Source organism: Ambystoma mexicanum, chromosome 1p (genome assembly GCF_040938575.1).
Source record: "Ambystoma mexicanum isolate Mex_15411 chromosome 1p, UKY_AmexF1_1, whole genome shotgun sequence".
NCBI classification, from domain to species: Eukaryota; Metazoa; Chordata; class Amphibia; order Caudata; family Ambystomatidae; genus Ambystoma; species Ambystoma mexicanum.
Genome location: NC_090921.1, coordinates 407,117,277 through 407,139,741, shown reverse-complemented (window position 1 = coordinate 407,139,741; position 22,465 = coordinate 407,117,277). Strand labels below are relative to the sequence as shown.

Here is a 22,465-nt window from a genome sequence, read left to right as displayed (position 1 = left end):
CGCAAGCTACATTTCGCCCCTCCTTTCCGCCATACAAAGGATTGAAAATCAGCTGTGGCATGAATGCAAGGCTTAAGCTCATTGGAACATGAGCTCGAAGATGTTGAGGAATATATGGTGAGCATAGGAAAAAGTGTCCAGAAGGATTGAGGCCTCTTGTTTTACAAAACAAAATCAAAACCCAAATATGTAACTTTTCAGGAATGGAGGTAGTCCTGTTAAGCTTAGGAGAGTGTGTTCTTTAGGAAATGTCTAATCACCCAGCTTTTCCAGTTATCCCTTTGGTAATGTAGATATAGGACCAAATAACCTTGATTTCCATCATTATTTTGTTGGATGTGGTTTTATCAACAGTGCTTTGTTGCTTGCTGGGATTGTGGTGGATTTTGTTGCATATCGTTTTTCATGCTTTTTTTTAGCATGTTTACGGCACAACAAGAAATTTGTTGTAGGATTAATGATATAGAAAATATTTAAATACAATAAAACAGACTAAAGCAAACAAGGTTTTGGTGGTAATTTATTTTTTTTATAAAGGTGTAGGTAGTACCACACCTGTAGCTGTCAAACACATTGCTTTAATTCAGTAGTCTAAAACCTTTGGGCTCTGTGTTTTCAACATCCGACCATGTGATATACATAGAAATACAAGTGGACTTCTGTTAGTGCCATATAAATATACAAAGTAGAGAATAAAATCAAAATGAGCACCGGGGGATATTTCACAGAAAATATTTATTGTGGTCAATTGTGAATTTGTAATGCTATGTAGAAAGGCTTTACTTCAAATATCCTCAAGACCAGAGCATCATAAATAATGTAAAAAAAGTTTAAAATTTTAATAAATACAACATGATGCAGGCTTCCTTCTGGCATCAATGTCTCACAGTGTTTCCATCTTACTCGGGCATAGGACACTTCGGATTCAAATAAGTCGAAAGTTATAGGACGAAATGATGGCGTTGATGTTAAGTTCTGTTTCATGATAGGTTGGCTGCAGAGGTACCTTCGTTAGGTTGCTCGCCGTTGGTGTAACTTCTCATTCTGCCTTCTTTGCTTTACGCTTCCTTGTGCTTTCGTTCAGTTCCTCCTTTGACTTGGCAGCGGGTTGTGGTGGGGGATGAGCAGCGCCATGGGAGCCGTCATGGGAAGAACCATGATCATCATGATGATGGTCATCATGGCTGCCACCATAATTGCAGAAGATAATGGGGGACACCAAGGCCTCAATGGGGGCGAAGGGTGAGGCATGAGAGTGAGTGGCCGTCATGAACACCTGCAATATCAAACAGACAGTGTTCACAACCAGACAAGAAGCTACAAAAATCAGACAGCCCGGGTGGTAGGTGGCATTGTCTAAATGCATGTTCAAGAGAATCTTCCTAAAACGAGTTAGCAGGGAAAGTAGGCCCTCTACTGCACTGGAATTCCTTATGCAGAATAATATGTGATTATGCTTCAAAAGATAACCTGGCCATCCGAAATTAAACAGTGATTTGTAGGACAATTTTTTTCCATTAAGCTTTCAAGCACCAACGATTATTTATTTATTATTAATGTGTTATAGCTTAGTATAAGTTTTTCACATGATATAAAAAATTACATTTACAAAACAATTGTACATTAAAAATAGAAAATCGTAACATAATGAGTTAACAAAGGAAATAGAATAAGAGAAAGAATAAGAAGAAGAGAAAGAAAGAAGAATAAAAGCAAGAAAAAGAAAAAATTAAAAAATAAAATCTTAACTAAAAGAGTTCAAAATTCAAAGTTAAACGATTATTCATGTCCACTGCTCGGTTCCTTTATGCTTTTTTATCATCTTGTGTCTAGCTTCCTCGCCATTCTGCAGCACTCTAAGGCAGACATTAACAGGCAGACCCACTAACACTCATTCACTCACAAAGCCTATCCAGCAAGTTGGCAGGATTAACCTCATGTTCTTTCCCGTTTCCAGTTGCTTGAGTTAGTGAATGCATAGGTTAACAGGATCTAAGGATCTAATATGTTCTTCTGGGCACCAATATCATTCCAGTACCTAACAATGTCCCTAAGGACTCCCTACTGTATGGTCATTTTATACTGAGCACCAGTGCGCCCCTTTGTTCATTGTTTAATAAAAGACAGACTAAATTCCACTCTTACTTTGAATTGATTAGAATCTAGGTTGTCTATAGGAGGCAACTCTTGATTTGATGTATTCTGGTAAAGTGCTTTCTGCATTTGCATATGCGCTCTAAGGAAATCTAACTAGTAACAGCTGCCATAATCTCTATCCACAGGGCTTGGTGGGTGATGTTTTGGTAGGTGACAAGCCCACACTATGTCCATCCTTGTCACATTAAATGTAACATCAGTGTGGCAGGGAGAGGAACAGATCCTATAATTCAAATTCTGGTCTTGATTGGGGCAGCCTAAAGGATTTCATAAAGCAAATCCTAGTGACTCAATATGTTGTTGCAACCTCAGGACAATAAATGTAGATAAGTCAACCATCCATAACACACATACTTCAACCTCGGGGGAACGTGATGGGTGCACTGAAAGACCATTTTTAGATTGCGGGCTACAGTTCTAATGCTCTGTTTTTTGGCTAAAATATGTCTATTTTTGGTACTAATACAACTAAGATTGAAATTGTAGTAATAACTTTTAAAATAGAACACTTTCAATTTGTTGAAAATTTGAACAGCATCAACAGAAAAAAAAAGGATTTGTTCATCTCTATTATAATGTCGTGCAGTATGCTAGGCGAGGAGTGGTCTGCACGTACCTTGGAGATGGCCATGAAGAGTGTGAAGAAGAAGATGAGGTTGGCCTTGGAGATAGGGAGCCAGTGGGACTGCTGTAAGGTGAAGAGGATGGCGCCATACAGACTTGCCTTGGTAGGGCTGGAAAAGAAACGTGCTGAAATAAGTCTTGGTCATTCCCAATTATTTAGGGACATTGAAAGTCAACCACGAAAAAGCATGACATCACACTCAACATCAGCTCAGTACTAAGAAGCTCTTGCGCATTAGCTTAATGCTCCCGGTGGAAGTCTGCTGAAACCGGTTTATAGTCATTCCATCGACAGCCAAAGCATCTAATGCCATACCATATACCATCTAAAAAAAAGCATCTAATGCATTTAAAAAATAAAAAAAAAGTTGATGGGGGTCCCCTCCCAAACCCCTTTTTTAACCTTTAAAACAAATTTTATTAAACTAAACCCTTTACCATCTAAAAAAATGCATTAGATGCTTTTTTTTTAGATGCTCTTTTTTAGATGGTATGGCTGTCGATACTTTGGTTGTCGATGAAATGACTGGATACCGCTGAAACCATGATGTGGCAACCTCCAGTGATTCTACTGTGGATGTGTCATATTTGTGCTTATAGAGTAAAGTAGTAACAAAAAAGGAGGCTGAATTGGTATTGCATTTGGGATGTGCGGAAGTACATTAGAACCATTTTGGGTTATTTCCAACATGCAGATTCCCAAAATTCCGACAGCCAAAAGTCTAACATTTGCCCCATTATATGTTATCATTCAAGATCCATCAGCATCTATCAATTATTTCGTATGAAATAGTTAGTCATGAAAATTGCAAGAACTTAAATTGGGGTTTAATCTCTGGTCAGGTGGAACAATTTATGCAAAATTCCTTTATCCCCATGTTGGTGCATATTGTGCAACATTTACTTACAAGGTCATGTGCATGATTTCATTTGTCTCTGGTTTCCAGACTCCCCGAAGCAACTGCTCCAAGTTAGACATTAACGCCACCCCAGAGCCTGTAAAAAAATAAACAAAGAGAGTATGGAACCAAAAGCAAGTACATAACACCAATTATCGCTCTCTTGTCTCCAACCATCAAGCTAACTGACAGCACCCTACTAGCCAGGTCTATCTCCCACCACAGAGCCAACACTCAACTTCCATTCCACATTCTACGATACTGCGCACAGCACCATGTCCCATCTCATGCCTATCCCCACCAAGCCACCACACAGCTCCTGTTTCCGATCTCCTGATGCAATGCACAGCGACTGTACCCTCCTTAGAACCATTCTGGATGAGGATACCCTTTTTTCCTCGGAAGCTCTCGCCTCTCGAAAAAGATTCACGTTCAACATCAAGTGGGATATCCTCAGATTATACGTATATGGCTCTTACAAACGGCCATCCACCTGGGTCACGTGGCGACCTACGTCTTCCCACCTTAGTGAAGAAATGTGTATTGTATAGTGAACCGAGCATTAAACATATTATTAACTCCTCATAGAGGTATGTTCCCTGAGGCCATACACATAGTCATGGTAAAACCTCTGTTTAAAAGAAATACTTTCTTGGATTCTGTAGACCCCAAGCCCATCTCTCTTATCCCTTTCCCTGCTCAATTTCTGGGATCTTTGCCATGGCCCAGCTACAAAACTTTGTAGAATCGTAGTCAACTTTAGATCCCCATCATGCACGGCTGATCATATAGCAGTTGTAGCAGTTATATACATTGTTAGCAATATTAATGCTGTGGCAGTTCTGGCCTTGTCGGGTCTTTCAGCAGCCCTCAACATCTTGGGCCATTCAGTCTTGCTTGTCAGACTGGCCAACCACAGTGTCATTGACTCTGCCCATAAATGGGTATGGTACCACCACAATGATCGGAAACAAATGGTAGCAATCCCAACCTTCGACTCTTTGGCTGACAATATATGCTATGGAGTCCCATTCTCCTTTCTCTTTGATCTATATCTTCAAACGTTGGCCCTTCCTTTAAGAAACCACAACATGTTCTTTTATTCTTATGCAGATGACACCTAGGTTCTCCTTCATCTGGATGAGGAGCTGGAAGAAGCTGCCTCTCATTTCTCCAATGGTTGATGTTTGCACCTGGATGAGTATGAATAGTCAAGTTAAATTCCAGTAAAACTGAGATTTTGCTGTGTGTGAAAAGCTCTGGACTGAGTCATTCCAGCTGCCTTCTTTGGGCCATTGCCTTATAGCGATCCAGAAATTAGGAACTTGTGGGATACTAGTAGATGACACTTTGTCCTTTCGAGGCCAGTTAGATGAAGTGGCAACACTCTGTATTTACCACAATTAAAAGGATTCACCACTTTGTTTTCACTCTTTGCGTTACTCTAGTCAATTCCCTAATTTCATCAAGCAGGGACTGTTGTACTGCTGTCTATCTAGATTTCCCTAATCAAGACATCCAGCCACTCCATAGGGATTTTTATTTCATTGTTTTTTTATTCTTATAATGTGTTTTATACACGAGTAAGGTTTCTAAGCACGGATCAGGGACTCAAACCTCTGTTATTCTTGCTTCCAAGAACAGCATGTTGCCCCTGTGCTATCCTCCGATCACGAGGGATCCATTGCCAATGCTGTCTGCCATGCAAGCATGGCAGGTGGAGTTTACTCATTTGTACTGCAGAGTGCGACACCTTTTGGCCTGTACATTTGCCGTGGAAATGACCAGAATTTGGCAGCAGAGAGCTGCCTACGTGTATGTCTAGACGTAATGACCCCCACAGCCAAAATACGGCATGAAGCAAAATTAGCTCCTCTGTACTATGTATAGGGCCCAATAAAGCTAGTACCCTGGCCTTGTCAAGAGGGGATGGCAATCCCTTTCAGCCAGTGGGCGGGAAGCCTATCAGGGAGAAATTAGAGCCAGTCCTACTCCAGAAGCGGATGGTTGAGAGCCTAAATTCCTGCCTCCTCCTTGTACCAGCCTGTGTTTTACAGTACCCCTTTATGTCACACCAGGCATTAAAATCAAGATGCTCGCCAGTTACTATTTATTCCAGAGTCAACGTAGAAGATGGGAGCAACAACCAACAGCGGCAGAGCAACCCTCCAATGCCACACATGACATCGGAGATCGGGACCCAACCCAGCAAGAGCAACTCTCCAGCATCCCTCATTCTGCTACCTGAGACAGAGAACCAGCAGAGTGAGACACATAGCATTTCTTGCCCACGTGGCTGTAAGCAAAGCCGAACCATGCTCCCCAGCACCTGCAGCAAGCTGCAAACTCTCTAGACCACCAGGGAATAAACAGAGGAGCACAACACCCTGTACAGACTGAGCTTACTATAGGCGAGCCTAGACCAAGCCCCCTAACATGAACATGGACAGCTTACTTCCCGGGCTGCCAATCTTATTGTGTGGTGGACCCGCACATAAAAAAGAGGCAGCTCTTTACCCATTATTTAAGATCTTGGCTGCTTGAAACACCTTCTGCGTGGGGAAGAAAGAGCCAGATTGGCCAGAGCAAGTGATCCAATGGCAGGAAGAGGGGGCGCATAAATAGTACAGCGTGAAGCTTGAAGTTGCGGGTTGTTCGGTGAGGTCAGAGGAGGAGGGGGAATAACAAGAGACCAACAGCAGGAAGGAAGGAGAAGTGGAGTGTGGAGGTGATTTCTGGAGAAGATGAGGTATTGGGTAGTGTGTGCAAGGGGCAATATGGTGTGAGAGTGCATGAGAGGGTAACACGTTTGGATAGGCGAGGAAGTGTTCGGAGTGTATGTGAAGTGCTTGTGTGAGTGAAAGAATGGTGTCCGAGTAGGAGGCGGGTTGCAGTGGTAGTGAGAGTTTGGAAAAGCGAGTTGCATTGCTGAGGAGGGAGTTGTAGTGTGGAAAAAGGAGTTGTAATTTAGGAGTGTGGAGGGAGGAGTAGTAGTGTGGAGGAGGGAGTAGTAGATTGGAGGGTGGAGTCTAACATCAAAGGGTGAAGGCAAGGCATAAAGTGAGTGAGAGGCATCTGAGGGACAGAGGAGAAAGGCAAAGGCAGTACACGGAATAAGGTGGGTGGAATTGGAAGGATGAGAGTAGTAAAGAAGACCCGAGTGAGAGGAGTAAGTAGGCGTGAAATAAAGGAGGCCAAATATGGCAGACTATCTGTAAGGTACATCCCAGTAGCCCCTTTAGATCACCTTAGGACGATAGGGTGAATTCTGCTGTATATACTAACCTGGGAGTAGGGAAGCCTGGGTTAGAGGGGGGCGGTGCTTTTCAGATGAGAGAGAAGGTTGGCCCTAGAGCGCTGCTTAAAGCTAAAAATAAAACCGCTTGAACAGTCTCAAAAAGTTGGTGTATTCCAGGAGCCATTTGTGACATTAGTGCAAAAGCAATTTTGCCCTTATGTACCTTCGAAACCCCTCTGCTCTTCTGAGCCAAACCTGCTTCTGGTGCCCAGATTTTATGGAGAGAATGGTAGAAGGAAACCAGTAAGGGGCGTGGCCAACGTGGCAGCCACAGCACGGAGCTCCCCTAGACTCTCTGCAATTAAGTTCCAGCAGGCGCCCCACATAGCCTGAGAGCTAGTAGTAAGCGTGCTGGGTGACGAACGGCGACCCCTTTCTGGCTGCCTGCCGCAATTGCTGAGCACTCCGGCGCCTCGGAGACACAGGGGACCTGCCGCCCATGGTGAGCCTCAGAGGATGGGGGCTACGGGCGGGGACCCATTCCCAGGACGGCAAGTGAGAGGACCCCACCCCTCAGCCCTTGCATAGCCGGAATCGGCTGGAGAGAGTGGTGCCGAGTGGGCTGCGGCACAAGATGGGGCCTTAAAAGGACAGAAGAGTAGGAGACTGATCGGGGTGCCTGCCCCTCTCCGCACTACACTGAAGAGCATGACACCGAAAAGCGGTGCAGCAGTGCTTGGCGCAGGCCCTGGAGTCGTGTGACTAGATGCTCCCTGGAGGGGAATGGCACCACTGAGGGGAGCTGCGCAGGCCACACTTTGATACGGGGACAACCATACTCCATTGGCCCGGGACGCGGCCCACGAAACAAACATGTGGAGGAGGATCGGATCAGAACGGGCTCACCTCAGATCTGGTGATTGTACAGTGATGTCAGTGGATGGTGGGGTGAGTGTGGTGAGGTGTCTGCAATGCAAGCTCCTGCATAGCATTAAAGGGAAAGGATGGAGAACTCCCACCCTCTCTCCCCGAAGGACATGGCAGACTGGCGCGATTTAGGCCGACAAGCAGCAGCGCAAATAGCAGAGATGGCCGCAAAATCAGATTTCTTCAACATCTTACAGGAGATAAAGGCCTTAAGGATGGGAATTCTAGTGTCAAACTGAAGGTGAGTGGCACAGTCGAGAAGGTAGGGGAAAAAGTAGAGGCCTTGGAGAGCAACCACATGTCTGTGGAAGTGCTGAAGCTCTTCCTGGATGTCAGACTGATGGTGTTATAACATGCCAGAAGAGAGGTCAACATGAAGATGGAGGATCTTGGAAATCGGGAAAGACGGAACAATATACGCCTCCTTGGGGTGCCTCACAAGGACAGGAAATCTGTTCCAGAGCTGGAGGATAAAGTGAATCAGATCCTGCAGATTTTGTGTAAGGATGGCATGTGTAAGCCTATCTTGTTTGACCGACTACATAGGTCGTGGTAGCCACGTGCCACTTTTCAGAGATAAAGTCGACATCTTGAACAGGGTATGAAAAGAAGGGTCCACACCAAGGGAAGGCTCCGAAGTAGGGATATTTCTGGACTTGGCGGCCGCCACATTAGAGCCGAGCTGCCAACGCAAACCCCTAACTACGTGGCTAGTGGACAGATGATGCAGATATAGATGAGGATACCCCTTCTCACTGTTCTTCAAATATGGGGGCACAGATTACAGGCTAACAGACCCTGAAGAAATTCCTCATTTATTGGAGGAGTTGCAAGCAGGGGGACGCTCGATGGACATGTCATCCAATAAAGAGAAGCAGGACAGTTTCCGTAACTCGTTCACCATAGGGAAAAAGTGGAAAAAGCAGGCGGGAACACGTACATTCAGAATGACAGGTCCTGTGTCCCGAAGACCCAAATGACGATGGGGGAAGATGTGGTCACACTGGGGTTTGAACACCGCATTTTTGTCAGAAGGTGTGTGAGGTGGGAACAAGGTTATAGCGCTCAACTGTTGAGAGATTCTGGGATTGTGCTGGTGTTATTGCAATCTGGAGGGGGAGTATTGACCAATAGGGGGCAGCTGCTACATATAGAAATTATTGAAGAATATATTGGAAGGGGCGGTGGGGAACGAGCCCATGAATAGTGGCCTGGTTCAGTCCAGGCGTCTCAAGCATTGCCCAGAATTGGCTAGTTGTTTCCAAGTTGTTTATGTTTTTAGTTATTGTTGATATGGGGAGAGGTGGGTTGGGTGGGTCTGGGAAGACACAATACTAGAACCAAATAGGTGCCTAAGACTACAACGTGTAAGTACTGCTCAGTGTTGTCTCCTGGCATGGATGGAAAACTTGGCGTAGAAGTATGCGACATAGCCCATCCAATGGCTAGTATAAGGGGACAGGTGATTAGACTTGGCTCCCTGAATGTCAAAGGGCTGAAGACCAAGAGGTCACTTCTAGCCAGGGAAATGTCCCGGCACAAAGTGACTATAATGTTAATTCAGAAAACTCAGACGAAATGGGTAAGGAGTGAAGATTGCTGGGGTAAAACAACTCATATGAATTGGGTATTTTGGTAACCCCCAACCTCCCACTTGAGGAGGTCCAGATAAAGAAGGATTTGGAAGGTAGGCTCCTAATGCTAAAGGGGAAGTTATGGGGACAGAAGATCACAATGACCGTACTCTATGCTCCAAACGTACATCAGCTCCAGTTTGTGGACTCTGCACTCCATGCTATAGATCAATGGGCTGAAGGGGACAGAATAGTAGGAGGGGATTTTAACATGCTTCTGCACCCTGAGCGGAATAGATTGGGGAGAGATACGGGATTCTCAAAGACGGGGCTCCTGCGGTACACGGTTCTTGGTGACTGCTTGCTTTGATATTGTTTGAGTGACTAAGTATGGGAAGCTGTAAAAGCCACAAAAAGAGGGATCATAATAGCAGAGGGGGCGCAGAAGAAAAGAGCTGACACTATACTAGAAGATGATCTAAGGGGCAGGATCCGAGAGTTGGATAAGGAGTACAACTGTACTGAAAAGCGAAGAGAGGTCAGGGAAGACATACATACATTGAAGCTGAGCTTGGAGAGCAGATCCTCTGCACAATCTATCACACACTACATCTGGTATGACAGCAATACTACGAGAACAGTGACAAAGCAGGCACCATCCTGACAAATAGACTAAAAAGCCAGAAAGTGAGTAGGAGGGTGGGAGGAACCGCAGGAAAGGTAGGGGAGAGATGTAAACCTCCAGAGGATATAGTCCAGTGTTTTGATGACTTCTATCAGGCATTGTATTCAGGCATTGTATTGAAGGGAGGGGGGAGGAAAATGTGGAAAAAGTACGGGACTAGATATATATGCCAGTGCTTTGTGCCGTGGCTAGAAGTCAGCTAGTGAGATTAAGCTGTAAGAGGTGCGATGTGCAATCAAGGGACTGACTTCCTGTCACTGTTCCGGGTAAAATCATATAACGATCTGTTTGTGACTGGGGAACCCCTCCCTCGTTTCTCAAGGCTTTGATCACACTGATGCCCAAAGCCGGGAAAGACACCACCAGCTGTGCGGCTTACCGGCCAACCGCCCTGATCAACGTGGTTGCCAAAATATTTACAAAGGTCTTGGCCACCAGGCTCGATCACTATCTCCCAACACCGGTCCACTCAGACCAGGTAAGGTTTGTCAAGTATAGGAATGGCGCAGATAACATGAGGAAGACGCTGGACTTACTGTTGCTACTGGGGAAGCAACTGGATGCCTCTGTCCTTATTTCATTGAATGCTGAAAAGGCCTTCACCAGGGTCAGCTGGGCCTTCCTGGAAGAGGTCTTGCTAAAATTCGGGTTTGAAGGCAATTGGATGAAATGGATACGCGAAGCCGACGGCGAGGGCACTGGTGAATGGTGTCCGCTCTGGCGAAATACCCCTGTAAAGAGGGACCCGGCAGGGATGCCCTCTCTCCCCACTGCTGTACGCACTCCTGATGGAGACACTGGGCCGCATTACGTCTGTGGCGGTAAGGCAACAACTGCACCAGTTGTGCTACCGGCGCTGTTGTTACCATGTCGCCACATTAAAAGTTCTGCTCGCAGGTGCTGCTCTGCATGCCTGGTCAGACCAGGCACACAGAGCGGCACCCGTGAGCATAACAGGATGGTAGCAACGGTACCGTTATGAACGGTACCGCTGCTACCATTCTCCACATTCCCATTGAGCCCTGTGGGTGATCAAATGGGAATGGGGACGTACCGGCTCTGGGTCCCGCGCAAAGGGAATTACCGGGCCCGCAAAGGTCGGAATGGCCCGGTTATTCCACTTTCTCGGGACCCGGTACCGGACCCGAGTTTGGGGGTACTCATGCCGGTATAAACGGCATGGCTACCTCCAACCTCGTAATGAGGGCCACTGATTGCCAGAGTATGGAAGTGAGAGGAAATTCGGGGGAATAGATATAGGTGGGAGGGAATACAAACTGGTGCTGTTCGCGTACAATATTTTGATGTATATTACAGACCCAGGCGAATTGTTAAATCACATCCTGCGGAGATACAGGTTTATGGGCAGCACTCGGGCTTCAAGGTAAACTATACAAAATCCTTAGTCATGCTGCTGGGACGTGCATCATTGGAAGCCATGAAGCTCATCACTGAAAGGGGATTTATATTGGCAGAACAGCGTATTAGGTACCTTGGGGTTTACCTACCAAGAAACGTACGAAATCTCATCTCGGAGAACTACCCTGAACTATGGGCGGGGTGAAGGCAGACTTGGAAAAATGGGCCAAACTGACATTTTGCTAGATGGCTCACGTGAATATCCTAAAGATTAATATTTTGCCCAAATTCCCTCAGTTCTTCCAGATGCTCGCTGTGATGCTCCAGAGGGACTTCCTGGGAAACGTAAAGAAGGAGCTGCCAAAATGTTTAGGGGGTACTAAACCCTGGATTAGTTATACCATGTTGGTCCTTCCCAAGGATCTAGGAGGCGTAGGGTTCCCCTATTTTAGAGCATCACAGTTGAGGGCCATTATAGATCACCTAGATCCTGAAACGGTTAAACAGTGGGTACATCTGGAGAATGCAGTGGTGCACCCAGTGACTTTTGGAGAGTAGCTATGGGTACCAAGTTAGAATCCTAAAACACCTGGTCCTCCAAGTCCTCTGGGAGCTTTGGAGGGAAAAGGCTGATACGAGATGGCTGTCTACGTGGCCTTCACCGCTAATCTGCATATGGGGCCCCCTCATTAGGGATGACGTGTACCATCCAAATCGCTTCCAGGGATGGTATGAGGTAGGCCTGGAAAGAGCACGGCAGATGTGGGTGGGATACAGGTTTCTATACCTTCAAGAGCTTGAGCAATTGCTACAAATAGTCCCTCTCTCTCTGTCTTTTTCTATCTTCAGCTTAAAGGGGCACTAACAAATGGGGTGCGACCCTCAAAAGAGAGCAGACCCCATTTGAAGGAAGCTGGATATCCCTTAGAGAGGACAAAGGAATAATATCCAGGTTTTATACGGACATCCTCCTAGCTGAACCACAGAATGTGTTGAAAGCAAGAGACCAATGGCAAGTGGACCTGAGAAGGGAAGTGGACGATGAGGTATGGGCCCGTATGTGTAGAGGGGTAGCCAAAATCTCTATAGCAACACAGTACAAGTTACATGCATTTAAGCTACATCACTGGCAAAACCCTCCGGCTTGGCTCGAGTGGATGTATCCAAAGACCAGCCCCCTATGCTAGAGGGGATGTGAGAAGGAGGGCACCTACTGGCCTTTCTTGGGGTCGTGTGGACATGTTTGCGCGTACTGGGAAGAGGTGCTGTCCTGGATTAAAGGGGTGGACGGCATTGAGAGGCGCATGGACCCCCTGTTGGTACTGTTTGGGTTGGAACACAGAGACGGTGTGTTCGAGATGTTAGGCCATATGATACACAGCCAACTATTAGCAGGAAGAGTCAATCTTGTTAAATGCTGGAAGAATGTGAAACTAGCCACCAAAAAAAAATGGTTGAATGTGGCACGAGAGATCTCTACGATGGAAAAACTTAAATTGATGCTCAATGACCCCACAAGAAACCTTGAGGTCAAATGGTTCTCGTTTATATCGAAGCATATGAGCAGGGACTGTCCTGATGTAAGACACAAATGGGGTCATCATGGGTTGGGTGGAGCGGCACAAATGCAGCAGTAACACTATTACCGTTTCATTACCGCAGCGCCCATTCCCAGGTTTCGGTGGAAAGTGGGAGATTTACCACCAGATTTCTGCTGCAGTTAAAACTCTGCACTTTTAGCCCATTGGCGGCGCTAATAGTGCTGCGGTAACAGCACTGCGGAAATAGCTCCTAAAATGTCCCATTGCAATGGGGACCTACCAACCCACCCCCTGCAACTAAGGATCCAGCGTTAATAGCGCCAGATAATGTTGCGGTAACGCAATTTGCATTGGCGGTATCGCAGCGAATTTACTGCCAGGATAACGCCACGATTGTGATACAGCCAAAAGGGTAAACTGGGTGGATCGGGAGTTGGAGAAATGGACAGGAGCGACGAAAACTGAGCCTACCCTCGTACAGAACACTGGAGTGGGGCAAGGAGGAGATAGCCGGCACACTGGATCTAGTTTTGAGGGAGGGGAGGAGCTCTGTTTTATTCCTTTGAACTGTGATGTGGATACACACATGCTAGAAATGTTTGAAAAATATTAGGAGTGGGGGTGACGATTTGTTCGGAATCCACCCAAAGTTATGTGACTACTGTTTGAAAGTGACAGTACTAACAATGGAAATGTGGAAACTGTTATACTGTTTTAGTTGAAACCAATAAAATATGATTGAAAAAAAAAACAGAGAATGGTGAGCAGAACATTGGCATGCAAGCCACATGTCTTTGGAATTCCCTTTTCGACAGTCTTTATCAAATTCCTGAATACTTCGGGTTGCAGAAATGCTCACAAACTATCTGTTTATCTCATAGTCCATCTCATAGTCTCATGCGCTTCATAGTTTCCAGAGGTATCTGTCCTTTTTTCCACAGCGCCTTGAGGCTTCTATGAGGAGTGCAAGCACTCTATAAACTGCTAATCAAATCAAATTCAGTCTCATGGATCCAACAAGTTACTGCATGGCTCCCAATCCTGATTGGGCGAATCATTACACAGCACCATGTCCCCACCGCATGCCTATCCCGAATGGGCCGCCACCACACAGCTCCCAAATCAACCTTAGCACCCTATCCACATCATGTCTCTCACCAGCGTGCCCACACACAGCTTTCTCCTTCTGCCTAATGATCCAAAGCACATTACTCTCGCCCAGTCTCAGCCAGCAAATGGCTGAAGCCCCTGTCAATATCTCCTTACTGCCAAGCACACACACCTCCCAATCTCATGTTTCTTATTGGCAAACACCACACACCACACCTTCTCCTTATCACGCCCCACAGCAATACACACACCACACCCTCTCCTAAACTCATTTATCTCACTGGCAAGCTAATGCATTGCAATCACCAATGTCTGACTGCTGAGCCAAGACACAGCTCCATCTACTGTTCTTATGCCTCTTATCACCAAGATAACAGGCAGCATTCTCCTCAATCTCAGGCATTTACAATTGAGCCACCACACAGCACCCTCTCTCAGGTTCTCAAGCAAAACCGGATTCTTTCCACCAAGCAAATGCTTAGCGCCCGATCAGGATTCCTTGTCCAATGTTGCTGAACCAAGCCACAGCAGTACCCACTGTGATAAAGTCCCCTGCCTGGCTCTGTGTACAGGTGACAAATTATCTTTGTGGACCGAGGCTTCCCCATGCCCATGGGTTATGGCACAAGGGCAGAATGGGGAAGATGTGTGAGGCAGTCCTCCACTGGCCAGGCCGCTTGGCAGAGGGCAGTGCCATTGGAGCCACTAGAACCTCTTCCCTCATCATGGCAGATATATGTGAGCCCATACATCCCTCCAGATTCACATAGGCCCATGTCTGGTCCACCAAAACATGCATGAGCAGGTCTGCAAGTACTTATGAAGAGCCTGGACCCCATAGGGCCATGTGTCTACTCGTGGCACTAGCAGGCCAAGCTTCCCCTCTAATTTACACATTAACCCTCCAAGCTTCCCCAAGTTCGTGAACCCACCTGCAGCCATTATGGACCTCCCCACAAAGTCTGTGAGAGCACAAACGTGGGGAGATTACACAGAAACTCAGGAGAATTCAAGACCTCCCCAAGAGACATCCCCAAAGCCTTGCGGACTAAGGGCCTCATTACAAGTTTGCCGGTCCGGTAACAACGGACCGGCAAACTACGAGTTTCTTTTCGCAGTCTGACCTGTCGGGCGTACCTATTCCCATTCCCATTCCCATTTCCCTATGGGGCTCAAATAGGAATGGGGAGTAAAACTTTCCGACCCCTGGCAATGGGGAAATACAGGGTCCGCCAGGTTTGTAATGGCCCTGTATTTCCCCATTGCCAGGGGCTGGAAAAATTCGCATGTTTGGCAGCAGCCGGCCGGTTTTACCGGCAAGGCTACTGCCAAACTTGTAATAAGGCCTTATGCCCAGCATACAAACAGCCTGCATATACCTTCTCCCCCGCCTAATTGCAAAACAGTGAATCCCAAAATGTGCTCAAAGTAAGTATACCTTTAGGCCAGCCCCCTCATCCTTATTCCTACGTACAATGAGGGAAGAAACCTAACCAACCACAGCCTACATACGCCTCAAGCCCACAGTTGTAGACCCTTAATCTAGTCTCATCCAATGGCAAGTGAACCATGCTATCAGCCTACAAATGAGCCAGGAGTGCACTTCTATTTAGTCTGCCCACTTTCCGGCCCACTCTTCCATGCTATTAAGTCTTTTGCTTTACTTCGGCATCTGTTTCAGGCATTTTTCAACCCAATGACATATTTTTCCTTGGGCACACCAGCACCTAGGCAAGGTATGCTACTACCAGCTGGGGCCTCGGTTGGAAGTGTCTTTTCATTTTTTTGTCTGGAGAAATCCACATGTGCTGGTCACCCAGATGCCATGTTGAGGGACCCTGGGCGTCTAGGCAAGGATAGGGCAAGTGTCTGTTACATGTCAGTCACATTTTATATGTCTAGCTCTTCATTAGTCTTGCTGACCTTTCAGAGGTACCAAAGTGTTGGGCATTAGCCTGACTTCCTAGAGCTATACCAGTAACATTGAGAATTGCATTAAAGTAGTAAGCAGCAGGATGTGCCTTCAATGTGTGCCAATTGTGTACACTTCTGAGATTCTTTTTACGTTTCTGGAACCAGGTGAAGGGACATTCTATTGGAGAGTGTGCTCTGTAAGTTCTGTACTCCGATTTGGACATTTCCCAGCTGCTGGTCTACTTCTCTGGCGAGGACAGCCTGCCCTCAGTGAACGCTGCCTGAGGCAATGAGGGACAGTAGCTATGCTTTTCTGTCTAATCCCTTCGAATGGAACATCTCTGTGCTGAGTTGTGGTACACATTTGGACATGGTACACAGAAGCTTTTGCTCTTCTTTGTACTTCTTCTAGCCACCAAGAAATTCGTCAAAATACAGATTTCATTTGTGTACTGCAAGTCACATAAAACACAATTTGTACTAAAATGGCCAGTTATGTCTTGGTATATTTAATTATGCAAACACTGTCAGATCAGCACTGAGCAATGAGACGCTTATCCATAAATTTGAATTTGTATTTACCTTTGACCCATCCAGTGAATACCATGATGAACCAGCCGTGGTGATAGTGGTGATGGGCGTGGTGGACACCGACAGCAATCTTGCGAACTCTGACCACTTCCTTAAGGGCCACAAAGACAAGCTTCACTGGCAAGAAACTGACACATTTGTAGAACAGGTTCATTGGGCAGAAGAAAATCAGATACCTGGAGAAGCAAGAACAGTACACTTTGTATTTACATGTATTTTACAAGGAAGAGCTGTTTAGCGGCCCCTAACAGAACTTGGCTTTCAGAATCATGTACATCGGGTTTTTAAAGAAAGAAAAATCAAAATTACCTCAGGACTGGCATGCCTATTCCCACAACCTTATTTTGTATAAGATTCAATAAGCTGAACATGATACATTTGAGGACTGACAGGCCTATCCCCATTCGGACCATTCCTTGTACTTATGTGACAGCAGTGACCAGTGCTCCCCAGCTTTTGCCCTAAACTTCATAGGGCTATTGGTCCCTTGACACTGTCAGAGACTTTCCATCGGTGGTCTCCTTCAACTCAACATATGTATTGGTGGACCTTAAAATGAAATACATATCATCACTGGTGAGCTTCGTTGTCTAATTGTGAACCGAAATGTACACATTTTGAAGATTGTAGTCCTTGGCCCATTTGTGGGTTTGTTTTCTAAGTGTTCGATTTATTTATACAGTACACAGAATGCCCAGCCTTCTTCTATTTTGCACATATTATTTTACTCATTTTATTAACGAGTTGTCCCTGTTGAGGTTTAAATCTGTGTTCTGCATGGTGCACCCACAGCAGGTGTTCGAACCCACTACACTATCTAAAATGCTCATAATGTACAATCTGTGCTTATGAAGATAAAGAAGGCTGGCGTTGTGGCGCTAGTGACAAAAGAACTGTGGCCGTGTGTGATTTATTTTGTCATTCTTTCTCGCAGTTACAGGTAAAGCAACAATGTTATCTAAAGCCTGCTTAAGTAGGACAGATGAATCGAAAGCTAACTTGTGTTACTGATTTTATTTCTCACTATGAGAAGGGACATATAAGGTGCTTTTCATGTTTCATGTGCAGAATTATTTAAATCAAAGGGCAATTGAGCTATCTCTATTCCACATCTGATCGGTAAAAAAAAGAGTTTGCTCCCTGTGTGCGTGTATTTGTGAGCCTGACTTAAGCATGTCTCTTCCCAGGCCATATTAGTCCCCAAGGGACACAGTACACACAATCTCTCTCGCTCTCTCTCTCTCTCTCTCTCTCTCTTGGGATAAACTACACCCCAATTGCGGCCAGTGTGAAGCACGCCACAGGATGAATTTTACTTGAATATTTTAGGTGCATTTACTTTCTCTTTCTACTTCTTCATAATAAGAATAGCAAAAAACATTTTTAAAAAATAGTTCATGAGAACAAAATATGACACACGCCATACTTGCTCATAATTTGTCTGCCTTACTGATTCCTTTAAGAGCCTGACAAATTTGGTTGAGTTCACTGCCCTCCTGGTTTCCATCCGATTTTTCTACTCCAATTTATTAGGGGCTTATAGGACAGGTAAAGCAGCAAGTCAACTGCTTGCCTCACACCCCTTCTAGCCAGCCAAGCGGTATAGCGGGAGTCTATAGGCAGAGCAAGCACTAGAGCCACGTCTAGGTATTCACTGGTACTATGGTCAACAATTCTAGAAATAAATTAGAAGTTCAAGTAAACAGAAAACCCACAGACAGGAACTCATTTCTTCCTGCAACTTCGTTTTACACAACAATCCGACCACAAGCCCTCCCTTACTCTCAATTTCCACTCCAGCAATGCATATCATTGCAACATTCTGATGACAAAACATTTTCAGGAAATGTACAGTTAGGGTTTGCTCCGACTGGATAATTTCTCCAGCTAAACCAAGATCAACATTAAATCCTACAAAAGACACAATAGCTTCCAGAATTAAATCACCACGCCGTACCAAACATATTATCTGTGTTTTATTCGACAAGAGGAGTTAGGGTAAAAATGCATATTAATAAGAAATTAAAACCAAATCTAAATAAAATGTGCTGTTTGCTTTCAAAAGAGCAGAACAGTAGGGAGAAATTGCTTCTCAAGCTATTTGACAGTGTTCACTCTCAGTAGAGGGATTGTCATATTTTTGGTTAAATGTAAGACGATTGGGGGTTTTACCCTGTCAGTAAGGCTAATCCAGATGTGGACCTCTTGCTCTCAGTGCTCCGCCAGCAACCACTCATTGATGGCACCGAACAAGGCAGAAGCATGTCTCTGTGATTGCTGTTGGTATTAGTCAGAGGTGAATTTCCTATCATTTCAGAGCTAGACTAACCTTGTGGGAGAACTAGACTGATATACATATCAATATATTCCCCATGGTCTGACACATTGAGGTAAAGTAGGATTGTAGAGCCTTCTGAGTGTGCACCATCCCAATGAACAGGTTACTTGACCTTACATCCTCCGTAGAAGGGCTCTCAAATTTTTTGAAAAAATAGTGATAATATTGACTTGACTGCATTTCCGTAATAATAAAATAGACTATTGCAAATAACAAGCCACACATGGATCAGTGCCACCAACGAACCATTCTTGGATGTTCACTTCCAGTTCCAGACCACTAAGAGATGCATTTTCGGTATGCAAATTAGATGAAAAGCATGCATTCGTACATCAAAAAATTGTATTTGAACCTCATTAATAGTTTGAGGGTAATTGTTTCCACCGCTCAGTCCCGCAGATTTTCTGTGGGTATATGAGTGGCAGTAAGGCAGTGTTAATCCCCATTCTCGGAATCCAGAGGACTCCATGGGGATTTTTCTGGATTTACAATGAGCGATAACTGTGACACGATAAATCTGACCATTGTTGGAGGTAAATCCTCCACTTCCCCTCAGATCTTGGAATTCAGTGTTGCGATAAAATTGGTGATAAATATGTTACTATTAAAAATAGTGTCAGTAACGGAATTACCTCCCCATTATTTACCAGAACGCCAAACTCATAATGATCCCCTTTGTCTTACAGAGCAACAATATTTTAAACATAGCCTTATCAGCCTACGTCAGACAGCTCTCAAGGTTGCAACCAACCACATCTGCATCACCCTCTTATTGAGGCTCATTAGTGTGGTAAAGTCTAAGCTCCTTCGTCTTCTTCTTCTTAATTATCGGAGGCGTGGGCGGACCCACGCAGGTGCTTCCCCATCCTATAGGATGATGTGCACCGTACCCACTAATTATTATTTGGCTCCATTTAAGCTCACAACTCCTCCCACCTCCCCGTCTGCCTCACAAAATCCAACATCACACTACTCCTCCTCCTGCCTCTCTCCCCATCACCTCCCAGTATAGTCCTCCCACTCAGCTCAGCCACACCCAACGCAGTCAACCGAACCCTCATCAATTCTCTCTCTGCAAAATGTCTTTCACACCTAATCAAAAAATGTCCCACCGTTTCAGGCACCCCACACACCTCACAGTCCCTTGATTCACGCTTCCCTATTCGAAATAGACAGTCATTCAGCCCCACATGACCTATCCTCAACCGATTCAGCATCACCTCCTCCCCCCTCCTCCATTCTTCTAAGCTCCATGTGATTGGAGAATTGGGTTATGTTTAGCAAACACCATCAATGTTATGGTGGGTTCGGAAAATGCATGAAAAAACCCATCTTCCTGAAATGTGAGCGTAGAATAGGCCATTTCAGCTAAAAAGCCCCACATGTCAAAGACCCACCCACTTGCCACCCTTTCGAGTTCACCTCCAGTTCAGAACAAATGTGGGTATGCAAATTATCTCCAATTAATGCATTTTTGCTTTTGATTTCCTATGTTTTCTTTGTCTTACTGGCCAGCACTTTTTAATATATAGCTTTATTAACCCAAGGCTCAGAGCTCTCAAGAATGCAGACAAACACATCGGTTTTCACTCTCATTACGGGGTCATCAGTGTGGCACAGTCTGGTATCCTTGTGGTTGCGGTAGGTCTATCAAACACCACGAATGTTATCCCATTACATCAAATCACGTTCCCCTTTTTATTAAATGTCTTATCTATGTCTTTGCAGACAGGGGGCCTCGTTACAACTCCGGCGGTAGCCATGCCGGTAAAACCGGCAGGCCGCTGCTGGAGTTGTCATTTTTTCCGGTGCCTGACTTCACAGAGTCACTGGGGCATTACAGCCCCGGAGGTCCGCGAAATCAGGCGCTGGAAAATGTTACTCCCCATTCCCATTTGAGTCCCATAGGACGCAAATGGGAATGGGGAGGACGGATGCACCGGCACTGTGAGCAACAGTGCCGGTGCTTACGTCAAAGTCTGTGAGCAGCTGCTGTCCCGCCTGCCAGGTGTGACCTGGCAGGCGGGACGGCAGCCGCTCACAGTAATCGTAGTGTGCCGGTCCGGTAACAATGGTGCTGTTACGCTTTGCGGCACCGTTGTTACCGGACCGGCACACTCGTAATGAGGCCCACAGTCTCCATGAATTCATGGTCCAGACAAAGGCGAACCTGTATACTCCTTTGGCTGAAATGTCCGCTTTCAGCAGCACTGTTGTTTCCCAAGCCCTTACACCAGAGCTTGACGAGGATTCACTCTTGGCATGAGCACAATACTTACTAACCGTTCTTTCTTTTTGATTTGTTTCATTTGCATATATGTTGATATTGATTGCAATGTTCTTGGATGCTTTTTTAACCAATTTTGATTTAAAGGTTGTTCGACTACGAACAAATATGCACATTAATAAACTATGAGTATAATTGATTTCACAATGGTCTCCATACATAATCTGGATTAATTCCATGCACTAAGGAAAATGATGTTGTGCTTCTGTATTGAGATTGCTTTAATGCATTGTCCATTTAGTGGATTTAAAAAAAATATTTGAATAGTCATTTGTGTTATGCTAGGAACAATTTTGTGTTATGGTATAGAGCCTCCCCAGTTCATATTCCAAGGGGGAATTGCCCTCCTTTAGCGCTTTGGTGACGCTTGAGAGCTTGCATGGCCCTCTTTTCACTTGGATAATAGCAGCTAATGTGGCAATCAACAACGCATCCCCTTTGTGCTTCCCAAGAAGGTACCGCCTCCTTTTTGAACAATTAGCTAAGGTCTCCTGGATGACAATGAGGAGAGATGTCAGATAGGCTCTCTCTCTCTCTCCATGTCCATGAGGTATGAACCTCCCAAACAAAGACCTCATGGCTGCCCCATGGGCACAGTTGATTTTGGGTCTGATCCCACGGATGCTTGGCATAGGCTGGGCTACATACAGTGCCAAATCTTGAGTTTATCAACCGCATATCTTCAAGGCCATTAAGTCACCAGTCATAAATGATGAACCAGATAAAGCATGTGGACCTGGACGAGCCCACACCACAGTCAGCATCAGTGGATCAGCCGTAGCTGTCTCCAACCTCTACCACATTACCTGGCTGGTCACAGAAACACACAAGCAGCCAACAGCTTCTACCCTGTTGCCGGTGTCACCTTTGCCTCTACCACTTTGGCCACTTGGGACTCTGCCGAGGCACCAACAGTGTACTCAATAACATTGAGGGATTCACAAGTAAGGGAGTCAAAGTTCCTGATGACCAGGCTGAAGTATGTTCCTCGGGCAAGGAGCTTCACCCGTTTATTGTCTATCCTCCCCGACACCCTGATGGATGCTGAAAGAGGTACTTAACTGTCATATGACAGGCATGGTATCAGGAGAGACAGACACAGGTGACACAGCTTCAAAACCTTTATTCAATGAATCAGGATGGGTGAAATGCCTATCTGGCCCTATTGCTATGGCAGGATTTCCCTCCCTAAATAAACTAAGGATTGTCAAAGTCAGTGTA

General features: G+C 45.4%; 1 protein-coding gene across 1 annotated transcript in view; it reads right to left on the bottom strand.

Annotated features, from left to right (window-relative positions):
* Positions 1 to 502: 502 nt before the first annotated feature.
* The window catches only part of TMEM38A (transmembrane protein 38A), a 118,774-nt gene continuing 96,811 nt past the window's right edge, over positions 503 to 22,465 (bottom strand). Inside the window, exons 3-6 of the mRNA XM_069649202.1 lie at positions 16,611 to 16,795; positions 3,690 to 3,777; positions 2,774 to 2,891; positions 503 to 1,276 (exon numbers count right to left, since the gene is read on the bottom strand). Coding sequence (XP_069505303.1) covers positions 1,040 to 1,276; positions 2,774 to 2,891; positions 3,690 to 3,777; positions 16,611 to 16,795 — 628 coding nt within the window. The 3' untranslated portion in view covers positions 503 to 1,039. The remainder of the gene's footprint in view (positions 1,277 to 2,773; positions 2,892 to 3,689; positions 3,778 to 16,610; positions 16,796 to 22,465) is intronic.